This window comes from Tupaia chinensis, unplaced genomic scaffold, assembly GCF_000334495.1.
Source record: "Tupaia chinensis unplaced genomic scaffold, TupChi_1.0 Scaffold000001_1, whole genome shotgun sequence".
NCBI classification, from domain to species: Eukaryota; Metazoa; Chordata; class Mammalia; order Scandentia; family Tupaiidae; genus Tupaia; species Tupaia belangeri.
Window position 1 is genome coordinate 1046019 of NW_006159427.1, and position 13793 is coordinate 1059811.

General features: G+C 44.0%; 1 protein-coding gene across 1 annotated transcript in view; it reads right to left on the minus strand.

The window, feature by feature from the left end:
- Positions 1-13718, minus strand: part of CUNH10orf67 (chromosome unknown C10orf67 homolog) — a 195783-nt gene extending 182065 nt beyond the window's left edge. Inside the window, exon 1 of the mRNA XM_027771097.1 lies at positions 13530-13718. Coding sequence (XP_027626898.1) covers positions 13530-13636 — 107 coding nt within the window. The 5' untranslated portion in view covers positions 13637-13718. The remainder of the gene's footprint in view (positions 1-13529) is intronic.
- Positions 13719-13793: the final 75 nt, after the last annotated feature.

A 13793-nucleotide genomic window follows, 5' to 3' on the forward strand; every position in this document is an offset into this window, starting at 1 on the left:
TCGCCAGACAGACAGAGAGAGACATAGAGACAGAAAGCGAGAGATCACTCCCCCGGGGGGATGGTCACGCCGCAATCCCTTCTCCTCCATTCTCCTCTCAGGATCTTGGGCACGCACGCACACACGCCCAGCATGAATTTTAAGCCACCGGGTCGGGGACGCAAACCGTGGTCGACTACGTGGGAGTCCAGCGACATAGTCATTACACTAACTGCTGTTCCCCTAGATACTTTTTTATTATAGATATTTATATATATTTTTTCAGGATATGATTTAGAAACGTAGAATAATATTTTTAGTTATTCCTTCTGATGCCATAGTATTACAATAATGAAATACAGTATTTTAAAATCAGGTCCAACAATAGAATAGATATCTCCTTCATGTCTAAAAATAATATTAGTGCCCGTTAACAGAGTGCTTTATTCGTCCCATATGCTTTTCTTTTTTTCTTTTTAGTTTTGCTATAGGGCATGTGTGCTTGCTAGAACGAGAGAGAGAGAGAAAGTAAGAAATCACTCCCCGGGAAGATGGCCATGCTGGAATCCCTTCTCCTCTTGGGAATCTGGGCATGCACGCACACGTGCCTGGTGTATTTCTCAAGCTGCTGGGTCTGGACAGTCAGCTATGTGGAATCTGGGCGCCTTAACCACCACGTTACCGGCTGACCCCCACCTGTGCTTTGTGAGGATATATGCATTAACTACCATACACATTTTCCCCCTTCAGTAATTCTTGTAACAATCTTTTGAGATATTAACTTCCTCATTTTGAAAAAGTAGAAACTGAAGTTCAAAGAACGGAAGTAATTATCTAAAATCAGAAGGCTGAAGTGGCAGACTCCTCCTCCGAATCCCTGGTGAGCACGGGCCTGTGATTCTCAGGCCCCCCTAGTTTTATTTGTATGACCAGTTTGGAAAGATCTGGCTCATTCAGAATCTAAATGAAATATGAAAGTTCATTCTCTAGCTTCCCTTCACATCCCAAACGTGTCTAATTTTAGATGACAAGCTGGGCTGCCTAGAATGGAAACCCACATGGAAACAAATTAGCTAAGTGGTTCCTACCGCAGTCCTTATTAAGAGACTCAGCACTTCTATTTCTGAATAATAGGCTGGCGGTTATGCATAAAACACAGTCTTGGGGAGATAACAATTATGTTTTTTTAATAAATGAGATATAAAATTAACATGTTAATTTATTATAGAAACCAGACCATGAATATGTATTCATAGAAGGCAATGACATTTCTCACTGAATCCTAGAATAGTCCATCCTAACAAATGCTCATTAATGTATTAGTCAATGAAGTTGGCATTAGATGTGCTAAATTCCCACTGTGCTAGATTGCTCAGTGTTAAATAAGGAAAATACTGTTTCTTTTTTTTCCTCTGTAAAGAATAACCAACTTTGATGTGCCTATGGCTCACAGACCTCTCCTCTATGATCACTTCCTTGCTGACTGATTTTACCAAGAGTCACAGCTCACAGCTTAAGACACCACCTCCAGGCAAATCACTGACAAACTGATATAGCCAACACAGGCCTCTCTTCTGAACTTCAGGCTCATATAACCAACTAAGTGAAGCAGCATAAATGAATAGTCGCTGTCAAAATACCATGTCCAAAACAAACTTATGATATTCTTCCTGTATTATTCAGGGTTCTACAGAGAGACAGAAGCGATGGTATATCTTCATCTATATTTATCTACAGATAATCATAGCTATAGATACAGTTATGAGAGGGAATATATTAGAGGAATTGGAATTGGCTCACGTGATTATGGTGGCCATCTGCAACCTGGAGACCTAGAAGCCAGTATTCATCCAAGTCTAAAGCCAAAGAACCAAGGAAACCAAGAAGGCTGATGATGCAATTCTCATTCCAAGGCTAAAGGCCTGAGAACCTACAGAGGCCACTGGTCTCAGTCTTGGAAGCCCAAGGTCAGAGGGCCTAAGGTCCTGATGCCCAAGGCCAGGAGGAAAGTATTAGATTAGCTCATGCCCATTCACACTGAGGGTAGGTCTTCCCCTCTCAGTCAACTCACTCACATGCCAGTCTTTCTGGAAACATTCACAGACACACTCAGAAGTAATGCTTTATCTAGGTATTCCTTAATCCAGTCAAGTTGACACTTCACAGTTAACAGGCTAGTATCCACAGAAGAGGTCATCTTATTCCTTGCTAGCTCGGAACCCAGATACTCCTTAAACCATAACTAATCTACAAAGACAATAGCAAGGCAAAATCGTATCTTACATGATACGATTATGCTGCATACACCAAAAATCTGTTCTCCAGAAGAGGAGGTAAAGTCCCTGGGTGATGTTTACTTTTCTGATATTTTGTAACTTAAATACTATAATGTAAAATTTAATTTAAATGATTTGGTAGTGAAATAAAGTCAACATATGGCAAGTTTCATGATAAAGGAATAAAAGAGGAGTGAAAACAAAGATACTTCCTTAATATGTATGTGTATATATATGTTCTTAACAAAAGAGGAAGAAATCCTTATGACAATTATAGTTCTCATTTCTAGTAACTGGTCACTTGGTCTTAGCTGGAATTTATATCTACCTTCTTTTACCCATTCTGTATTCCCTCTGCTTCTGAAAGCACCTCAGCTGGTTGTGGTCCTTTGCCTGGCAAGGTGATCCAAACCTTCATGCCTAAAGGGTTCAGGTTATTCATAGTCCTGCCTGACTTGGGTTGTAATTCCCCACTGACCTTAATCACAGAACAGGGTAGGTAATACTAAGAGATGCCCTAAGAGATATGTTTTTTTAGACATACTCTCCCTTACCCCTTTTGTCCAGCTTCCCCTTAGGGACCCAGATCAGTCACCTTAGTCACACTTTAATTCCCATTTTACTTTTTTGACTTAGGGGTATGAGAAATTCAAAGCAGTGGGGTGGCCATTTGAACTTCCAATTCAATGCATTCCTCATTCTGGAACAAAGACCTCTAGGCTGGACCAGCAGGTGGCATGTAGGTTAAGGCAGATGGATCCCACATAGCCAAATGCGTGGTTAGAGTCCTGGACTCATTGGCTTGAAAAACATGCTGGGCGAGTGTGCATGCATGTCCAGAAATCCCAAGAGAATGGAGGAGAAGGGATTGTTGCATAGCCATCTCCCCAGATGGTGATTTCTCTCTCTTTATTTTCTCTTTCTGTCCTGGTGAATGCACCACCCTATAGAAAACAAACAAAACAAAACAAAATAATAAGACCTCCAGGCTAGCAGAGCATAAAGTTGCTGCAACAAGAAGGAAAAAGTTTGCTAGTGGATGGTGGTGGGTAATGGTGAGCAGTGCCACTCACATTTCCATCCCTTGGTTCCTGGACCTATGAATCCTAGCTCTGGGAGAAAGAATACATACATTTGATGCCGATTCAGAACATACACAAGCTCATGGAGAAACTTGCCTCGGTTCTGCAAAGTATTGTCACCTAGCTGCTGCTGTGACTGCATCTTCAAAAGGCCATTCTGCCATTCTCTAATCCAGTGGCTTTGAGATGATGGAGAACGTAATAAGACCAGTGAATTTCATGAATATGAATTCATTGTTGAACTCTTTTGGCTGCAAAGTGAGTTCCTTAGTCAAAAGCTATTCTCTGTGAATAACATGATGGTGGATAAGACATTCTATAATTCTATCAATGGTAGTTTAGACAGAAGAACTACATGCAGTACAAACCCATACTTAGAGCAAGGGTCTATTTCAATAAGGGTAATCACCACCCCTTCTATGATGGAAGTGGTCCAGTGAAATCAACCTGTTATCAGGTAGCTGGGGAATGGTGCATACTGGTGTCTTATTGTTGGTCTCTACAACTGGCAGGTTGGGCACTCAGAAGTAGCCATAGCCACGTCAGCCTTGGTGAATGGAAGTTCACATTGCTGAGCCCATACCTAAGGTCCACCCCTGTTAAAATTAGCTTTGTTCATGAGACCACTGGGAGATGACAGAGGTGGCTGTGGAAACAAGCTAACAGGCTGGTTTCCACAGAACAGATCATCTTTTCCACTTGATTATTAAAGCTCTCCTCTGCTGAGGTTATCCTTTGATGACCATTTAATGGGATACATGTATCATCACATCTTCTCCCAGTCAGAGAGGTCTATCCACATACCTCTTTCCCAAATAGATGTTTTTTAAATTTTTTACACAGCACATGTGCTTACTGCAGAGAGACAGAAGTGGGGGAGGGAGAGGGAGAGAGAAAGGAAGAGAGAGAGAGAAAGAGAGAGAGAAAAATCATCCCGCCCCATGCTGCAATCCATTCTCCTCTGTTATCCTCTCAGGATTTGGGGCATGAACACACATGCACCTGGCATATTTTTTCAAGCTGCTGATCTAAGACTTGAACTGTGCAGTTGGCTAAGTGGGATCCAGCTTCCTTAACCACCGTACCATCAGCTGGCCTCCCTCAAATGTCTTTGTTATCAATTTTCAAATCATGTTCCTTCTAAGTGCTTGACTATCCCACCAAACCACTAGCTACTCATGAGCTGCTATGCAATCACAGATCTAGCCACTGCTCCTTCTAAGCAAAGTGCACAACTAGGTGCATTGCCCTAAGTGCACCTATTGAAAGATTTTCCTTCACCACAGTCCTTTAGGGATGTCACAGAAGGGCTGCAATGCTATGGCTGTCCACTTTCAGGGGATGCCTAGATTTTATGCAAACCATCTGTACACCAGGCCCTACTCTGCTCTTCCACTGTCAGCAATAATAGGTATTATCCATGGGGCCATTGGTAAAGGCTGACAAAAAGAAGGCAGTGTAGCAGGAGTAGGAATCAGGGGTATTTGAGCCACTTTTCCCTGTAACTTATTTGTGCCTTCAGGACCTGTTTGGACCTAACCTTTGTGTGTGTGTATGTGTGTGTGTGTGTGTGTATGTGTGTATTATATATATGTGTGTGTGTGTGTATACCCCACTTCTATTTGGAGATGAGTGGTACTATGCATACCCAACTTCATGATTTGGTTGATTAGATAACACTCAATTCATTATAGGCAGCTCAGGTGGCATGGTAACTTGGGAGTCAATGGTCAGTTTCTACTAAGGCACAGTTGCAGGCCAACAGCTGTCTCTCCAAAAGAGAGCTGTCTCTCTAAAGGAGATGGTAGCAGGGTCAAGCTCCAAAATCCTAAAGGATTCCACTGTGATTCAACAACAGGGACCTCCCAGAGGCTCCAAACTGCATCCCCATCTGCTACTGATGCCTCAAGTACCATTGGATCTGCTAGATCACGGCTCAAGTGGTGGACAGCTTGCACAGAAGCCTGGAACTGTTGCAGTGCCTTCTGTTCTGGGCCCCACTCAAAACTAGCAGCTTTTCTGGTCACTTGGTAGATGGGCCAGAGCCAGAGCAACACATCTGAATAATTAATAGTTGCCTTCAAAATCCAATAGGCCCACTGGGCATTTTGCCCCTTGGTTGTAGAAGAGGCCTGATGCAACAACTTTAGACACAATAACTGATCCTTTACCTTCAAAAGGATATCTCAACGTGCCCCATACAATTAGACCCCTAGAAATTTCACTGAGGTGAAAGGCTCCTGGATGTTAGTCAGATTTGTTTCCAATCCTCTGCAAATAATGTCTTACCGATAAGTCCATATTAGTTGCTATGTTTTGGTCACTAAGTCTAATCAGCAATGGACCAGTGAGGTCTTGGGAAGGGGAAACATGATTAAGATTCCTGCAAGTTAAATTGTGACCTAGGGCTAGGGCTGGGTGATTGATATACTCCCAAGATAGGATTTGCTAATTGGGAAAAACACAAAAACTGCTTCTTGAGGACATATAGACAGGTATGGAGAAAAAGGCATTTGCCAGATCAATAGCTGCATACCAGATATCAGGAGATAACTTGCTAAGACAATGACACCACATCTTCACCACCATAGTCTATAACAGCTACCACTGGAGTCACCACTTGGTTAAGCTTATGATAAGCCACTGTCATTCTCCAGAATTCATCTGTCTTCAGCTCAGGCCTAATGGAGCTGGACAGGGATGTGGTGGGAATCACAACTTGCATCTTTCACGTCTCTGATGGTGGGACTAATCTCTGCAGTCCCTCAGAGATGTGGTATCATTTTTGATTTACTATTTTCTTAGGTAGAGGCCGTCCTTAATAGCGCCCACTCATTCTAATAGTCCTCACTCCACAAGTTGGGGCCTCTGCGAGCTGCTAAGTATGTCTATTCCAACTATGCATTTGGCAACTGGAGAACTGACCACTGGAAGGGCTTGGGGACCCTCTGGACTCATTGTGAGCCAGATGTGAATTAAGCTTGATTTGTCACCTGACCTCCATATGCCCCTACTCTGACTGGAGGGCCGTGGTGATGTTTCAGTTCTCCTGGAATCAATGTCAGTTCAGAGCTAGTGTCCAGTGGTCCCTGAAAGGTCTGATTTTTTCCTTTTCCCCAGTGCACAGTTGCCCTACTAAAAAGCCATGAATCCCTTTGGGGAAGGATGGGAGAAAGATTAACAGATACTTTTTTTAAAAAGAATTATTTTATTTAACTTTATTTATTATTATCGTTATTATTTTTCAGTTTGGTCAGAGAGAGACAGGGAGGAAGTGAGAAAGCAAGCCACCAGGTCTGAGACTTAAACCGTGGTCGGCCATGTGGGAGTCCAGTGCCTTTAACCACCACACCACTTGCCGGCCCCAACAGATACATTTTTATTAGTGTACTGGGATCCTTCCTAGAGTGGACCCAGCTGATTCAAGTCTAGGAACTGATTATGGGTCATGATTCTTGGTTTATATGTATACACACACACATATATGTATTTTTGTTGTTGTTTTTTCTTTTTTTCTTTTTGCTGTACAGTGCATGTGCTTGCCAGTTAGAGGCAGAGAGATGGGAAGTGAGAAATCACCCCCCAAGGGAGATGGTCATGCTACAGTCCTCCTCTGCTCTCTTCTCAGGATTTTGGGCTTGCATGCACATGTGCCCAGTGTGATCCTCAAGCTGCCAGGTCCAGACTCAAACTGTGAAGCTAGCCATGGGGATCCAGAGCCTTAACTTCCACGCCATCTGCCGCCCCTCTTGGTGTTTATGATTTGAGTTAGACTTTTGTTCACTTGACCTGGAAGTTTTTTTCTTATATAAAGTAAGAATTGATTAGGCTTCCTATCATTACACTTCTGAGAACACTGTAATTAACTAGCCAGTGCCATCGGTCAGGCTATCTTCCCTGTTGCTCTGCCTCTGCTGTCTACTATGGTTAACTACGCCCACCGTGCCATTGCTGTTAGTGCCACCACTTGGCCCCTGCCACTCCACGATCCAATTATTCCCATTGCATTTTGAGCAACTTAAAGTTCCTACTGTAAGGTTCAACTTCCAGAAAAGAGCAACCACAGAACTGTTCATGGATGCTGGGGCTCCCCTCACAAACCTGTTTTGCAAGGTATTTGTGAAAGATATGTTTTCTGGACTCTCATAATATAAGTCAGTCAATTTTAAGTGACAAATCCATTCTAGCATTTCAATCTCCCTAAGGCTTTGAATTCCTTTGAGATATTGGGTATCTCAAACTCATAGTGGGCCACCTTTTGATCCATATTTCGGTCAAACAGTACCTTTTCTAATTTTGAGCAGCAACATTAAAGGCAGAATTGGTTCTTAATGGGCCACATCAATAAATTCAGCCTTATCTAACTTTGTTCTTTCCAGCACTATTCCACACCCTTAATATCCATTTCCATACATGTTCCCCAGATTTCTGTTTGTATAAATTCTAAAATTCAAGTAATTCCAGTCAAGTTGATGAGGATACCTCATCACAGGCCACACTTTGTATCTCATTTTTTTTTTTAAGAGAGATTTTTGCTATGGGTGCATGTGCGTACCAGAGAGACACAGAGACAGAGAACAGACAGAGACAGAGAGTCAGAAAGTGAGAAATCCCCAGCTGGGAATGGTCACACCACAATCCCTTCGCCTTCATTCTCTTGGGGTTTTGGGTATGCAGGCACACAGATCGGGCGCGAGTTTCAAGCCACCAGGTCAGGAACTTGAACCGTGGTCGGCCATGTGGGAGTCCAGTGACATAACCATTATGCCATCTGCTGGCCCCTGTACCTCACTTTCAACTGCAAACATATTACAAGACTAAGAGTTTTATGTTCATTGCAATTCAGCCAATGGCATGATAAGGACTTGGTTTTGATTTTCAGCCCTTTGGCCACAAAAGAGATGATTGGTACTCATGACACACTTTGATGCTATTAGGCTATTTATGTGAAGCCAGAGTGGAAATTTGAATTTCCGAGCTCATTCTTTTCTTTTATTATTTTGTTCAGCAATATCAGAAGTAACCAACCAAAGTCATTATATTCCCTAGTTTCCCACAAATGTTTGAAGATAAAAGTGTTACCACATCCCTTGTCTCTTACACATGGTGGATTGAAAGTACCAAATGCAGATATTTTGTGTATCTTTATAATACTACAAACCATGGACTATCAGTGCTCTCTGTACTGTTAATATCAGAAATAGAGTCTTGAGCTATCCAGTGGTGGTGTGGTGGTGAAGGTAGCTGGATTCCACATGGTCAACTGCATGGTTTGAGTCTTGGACCCAATAGCTTAAAAAATACACTGGCACATGTGTGCACATGCCCAAAAACCTGAAAGGGAGAAAATAGAGGAGAAGAGATTGTGGAATGACCATTCCCTATGGGGGATACTGTCTCACTTTCTATTTTTCTCTCTCTCTGGTGAGTCCACTAACTCTCTGGCTAATTTTTTTAAAAAACGGAAAAAAAATAAAACTAGGTGGTCCAGTTTGTGATGTGATTATTTAGGCACTGAATTCCCACATGGCTGACAACAGTTTGAGTCCCAGACCTAATGACTTGAAGATCACTCCTAGCACATGTGTGTGCATGCCCAAAATCTTGAGAAGAAAATGAAGGACAAGGAATTGAGGTGTGGCTATCCCCCTGGGTTGGGGTAGGGGGTGATTTCTCACTTTAACTCTCACTGTCTCTGTCTCTCTCTGGTGAGTACACAGGCCCTATGGTAAACATTAAAAAAAAAGTCTTTAGCATTTCTTTAGCTCTAATCAGATCAGAAAGCCAATTCCAGAACCCCCAAATCAATTAAGGGAACATGTCCTTAAAATTCTGTTTCTTATGGACCAGATGGTGGTACAGCAATGAAGTGAGTCCCTCTCCAAGGCAATTTTACAGTTCCTAGTTAAAGTCCAGAGACCTGCCTAAATCACCAGGCATCATGTGTCCATGATCCAGGGCTGACTGAAGGCTAGAGGTGGACTGTAGCAACAAAAACATAGTGAGGGGGACCAGCAGTTAGCGTAATGGCTATGTCTCTGGACTCCCATGTAGCTGACCACGGTTCGAGTCTCAGACCTGGGGGCTTAAACTCATGCAGGGCGCATGTGCATGTATGCCCAAGATTCCGAGAGGAAAATGGAGGAGAAGGGATTGTGGTGTGGCCATACCCCCTTGGGGGCGGTGATTTCTCGTTTTCTGTCTCTCTGCCTCTCTCTGTCTTTCTGGGGAGCACACGTGCCCTATAGCAAAAACCCTCTCCCAAAAAAAAAAAAAAACTTATTGAGGGTGCTGTCTCCCTCTCTCTTTCTCTTGTTCTTGGAGGAAATAAATAAACTTAAAAAAACATATTGTTCTTTAGAACCACTCCTGGTATGAAAATCCATATTAGTTAGTGTTTTCCAGAGAGACAGAACACATATATTTATTTATAGATCTATTAAACAGGATTTACTAGAAGGCTCCTGGCTTTCCACCTCATTCAGTGTAAAAGCTGAAGTCTTTACAGTGGTTGAAGGTCCTGCACCCTTGGATGCCAGTCCTCTTCTCTCTGACCTCATGTCTACTAGCCTCCCCTCTCTCTCTGCTCCAGCATCCTGGCTTCCTTGCTGTTCCCAGGACATCCAGGAACCTATCTTCCTGTTCTCTCTGCCCAGAACACTGTGACCTCTGCTAGATTCACATGGTTCTCCCCTCGAGTCTGCAAGCCTTCACTCCAGCATCATCTCAGGAAAGCCTTCCTTGACCATAGACTTAAAATCACCATCCCCTTTCCAGTCCCCCCTGCCCCCACACAATCTCCTCTGTCCCTCCCTGCTTTAGGTTTCTTCTTTAGCACATATTCCTATTTACCTAACTATATCATCTTTTTATCTAGTGTACCATGGGTTCCTGACTAGGATGCAACCTCACCAAGTCCGGGCTTTTGCCTAGTTTGTACATAGCTGTCTCCCCAGTGCATACCCCGGTCATGCTCAGGCCTCAGATTCCAGGATTTGGGTCAGGACTCGAGTCTCTCCCACTTACCCTAGTATCCCTGGCACTCTGGGTGAAGAGAAATGAACGTGGGCATCAGTGGTGACTTTGTTCAATCGACATGCACTGAGCACCTGGCACCAACAGCATGGCCTTTGAGCCCAGCTGGTGCATTTTGTTGGGGAGTTACCCCACCACAGAAGGCCAAGGAATACGAAGCGGATTCGTGTGCCTCTGATGTTTACTAGGAGCCCCCTCTATGATGTGCTTTCCACAGCCACCACAAAATCAGGTCCTGTACACACCGTGACCCATCCTAACAAACATATCCATAATATGATTAAGCTGGCGAAGTGGAGCTAGGCAGCACCGTCTCACCAGGTCAGTCCCACCACTGGGCTAGTTCAGCTATGATCCTTGTTTTTCACCCTGGAGCTGCCTCTAAGTCAGCACATGGCACCATGATGAGGACCTTGCCTTATGGAATTGTAAGTATGGGGGGACTTCAGAAAGTTTCTGGAAAAATGGAATTAAAATACAAGTTTATTTTGGTACACATAAATAAATAAAATTTTGTAACATCCATTTTCCATAAACTTTATTTTTATTTTTATTTATTTATTTATTTATTTTCTGTAGGGCATGTGCACTCACCAGAGAGAGACAGTGAGAGAAAGAGAGGGAAAGTGAGAAAGCACCCCCAGGGCTGCCTCAATCCCTTCTCCTCCATTCTCCTCTTGGGATTTTGGGCATGAGTGCATAAATGACCTGTGAGTTCTTCAAGCCAGCTGGTCTGGGACTCAAACCGGGTAGTCGGCCATGTGGGATGCAGCTGCCTTACCTCCTTGCCACTTGCTATCCCCTCTGTGAACTTTCTGTGATTCTTGTACTATCATAGCAGCTAACCTAATGCTGGCTACAAATTGATTAAAGGTTTTTAGAATGAAAAATACCTTTCCCTAGCGACATCGGCTCTATCGTTATCCAAATAAACCACTTAGGGCAGACAAGGCAAATGGCTGTGAAAGGAAGGAACTATAAGACTGAAGAGTGTGTTCCCCCAAACTTCACTTTCAAACGGTAACCCAGGTGCTAGTATTAGAAAATGTGGGCCCTTAGCGGTCTTTAAGTCATGGAGGTGAGCCCTAATGAACGGGACTAGAGCCCTTATAAAAGTTGGATGGGTCCAGCAGGTGATGTACTGGTTAAGGCGCTAGATTCACACATAGTTGACCGTGGTTCAAGTCCCAGACCTGGTGGCTTGAAACTCATGCAGGGCAAGTGTGCATGCACACCTAACATCATGAGAGGAGAATGGAGGAGAAGAGATTGCAGTGTGGCCATTCCCCCTGAAGGGAACATGCAAAACCTTCAATATATGCTATTTTTAATGCTTAAAAAAATGAAAAAATGATAATGTCTGTGAAGATGGGACCCTTGCCAGAGAATCTGCTAGTGAGAAGTCCGTGTTTTATAAACCACTTAGTCTACAGTATCTTTGAGAAGTCCGTGTTTTATAAACCACTTAGTTTCGTGGATTTGGTCCCACCAGCCACAGGGCTGATTTCTGTCTCTCTGTCTCCATCTCTCCAGCAAGCGCTCATACCCTATAGCAAAAATATCTCTCAAAAAAAAAAAAAAAAACCCCAGATAAAAGGAAGTGCAGGGTGGAGACAGGGTGCAGAATTGGGGGATGCTCCATCACCCCTGCCACCACGTGAAGACCCAGCAACAGCATAATGTCTGTGAGGTACTCCATGGAATACTATTCAGCCATAAAAACCAACAAGGCCTTGGAATTTGATAGAACGTGTACAAATATGGAAGATTTGTTGCTGAGTGAAGCAAGTCAGGTTATGAAAGAGAGACATTGTATGTCTCCACTTAACGTATACTCACTATCCGCACTTTATGGCAGAGACTGAAAGACTGGAGGACATACAAGCATTAAAAATTGTTATACACTAGCGTCAAAGTGGAAAGAGTGTGGGAGGGGAAGGGCATAGGAAAGGAAATTTGGGGGAAAAATAGGTAAGACATTTGTGGGACACAGATATGGTTTATTATCTACTGATGAGGACGTGTACAGTATTCTCAACCAGGCTGGACTGAAGTGTATACCATGCTGGGTAAAGTCTCTTTACAATCCAAATGATCTATAGTGACTAAATGTATAAATAATAATTAAAATTAATAAAGAATGTATGCTGCAACACCTCTTCAGGCCTAAACTCCAGTACTTCTACTGTGACATATCTGACATGCTATTAGTCTAAGCAAGTCATAAGGCCAGACCAGTACCAAAGAGTATAGAATTAGATTCTGCCTCTTGATTAGAAGAGCATCAAAACCATAATGCAAAGGTGCGTGGAAATAAAGAAGTGTGGTTTGTTGCATTTATTATTGTACTGTCTACCACAGGGGTATTTCAGTGAATTAAGCAAACTAGTGAACGGAGTATCGTCACCTCACACGTACTCAGGAACAGAAATCATTACCTTAAGTAAAAATAAACAGCAACTATGTGGCCTGGAGTGTACCCTAAGGCCTGATGGTATTATCAATTTGGGGTGATGCTGACACAGGAAAGGTTTATTTTAGGAAAGATTGCCTTTAGTCAGGACAAGATCAGAAAGAATGTGGGTGATTACTAAGCTGTTCCTTGAAGAGCATGTAGGAGGCGTGAATGCCCAGTCTAATGAATACCAAACCATAAAAAATACATGACCAACAGACATTGCAAAGATTATGAAACATGCAAAACCTTCAATATATGCTATTTTTAATGCTTAAAAAAAATTAAAAAATGATAATGTCTGTGAAGATGGGACCCTTGCCAGAGAATCTGCTAGTGAGAAGTCCGTGTTTTATAAACCGCTTAGTCTACAGTATCTTGTCACAGCAGCCACAGGGCTGTGTACCCAACATGTGCGGCAGTCCCTTAGATCGGCGAGGCTAGCCGCCCCAGGATCTGGGCAGCAGGCAGCCGCTTCCCCGCAGAGGAAACCGAGGCACGGAGAACTTAGGCAGTTTGCCGGGCTCCCTGGCCCTGTGCGGTCCCAGGCAGTCTGGCCCCAGAGTTCCTGCTTCCATCTACAGCTGTAATATAAAACATTTAAGGAGCCAAAACGACCACCCTGCGGCCAGAAGCAAGGGCCCCCGGAGCCGCGGAGCGCGGGCCGCGCAGCGGGCGGGCGCTGCGGCCGCGGCGGGTCACCTGGGGTCGAACTGGAACTGTTTAATGCTGCACTCGAGGGTCTCGAGTATCCTCCGGCACTCTGACTCAGGCGCGTCGCCCCTGCTCTCCGGCCCAGCCTGGGACATGTCCGCCCCGCACTGCGCCTGCCGCCTAGCTGCACGCTCGAGGGCGTTGGAGTCCCGAAGCCGGCATCGTTGCCATGGCGACTCCACGGGAACGGCGGAAGCGCGGAATCCGTGGGCGGGGGGGGGCGGGGCGGGGGCCGCGGCGGGCCGGTGTGGG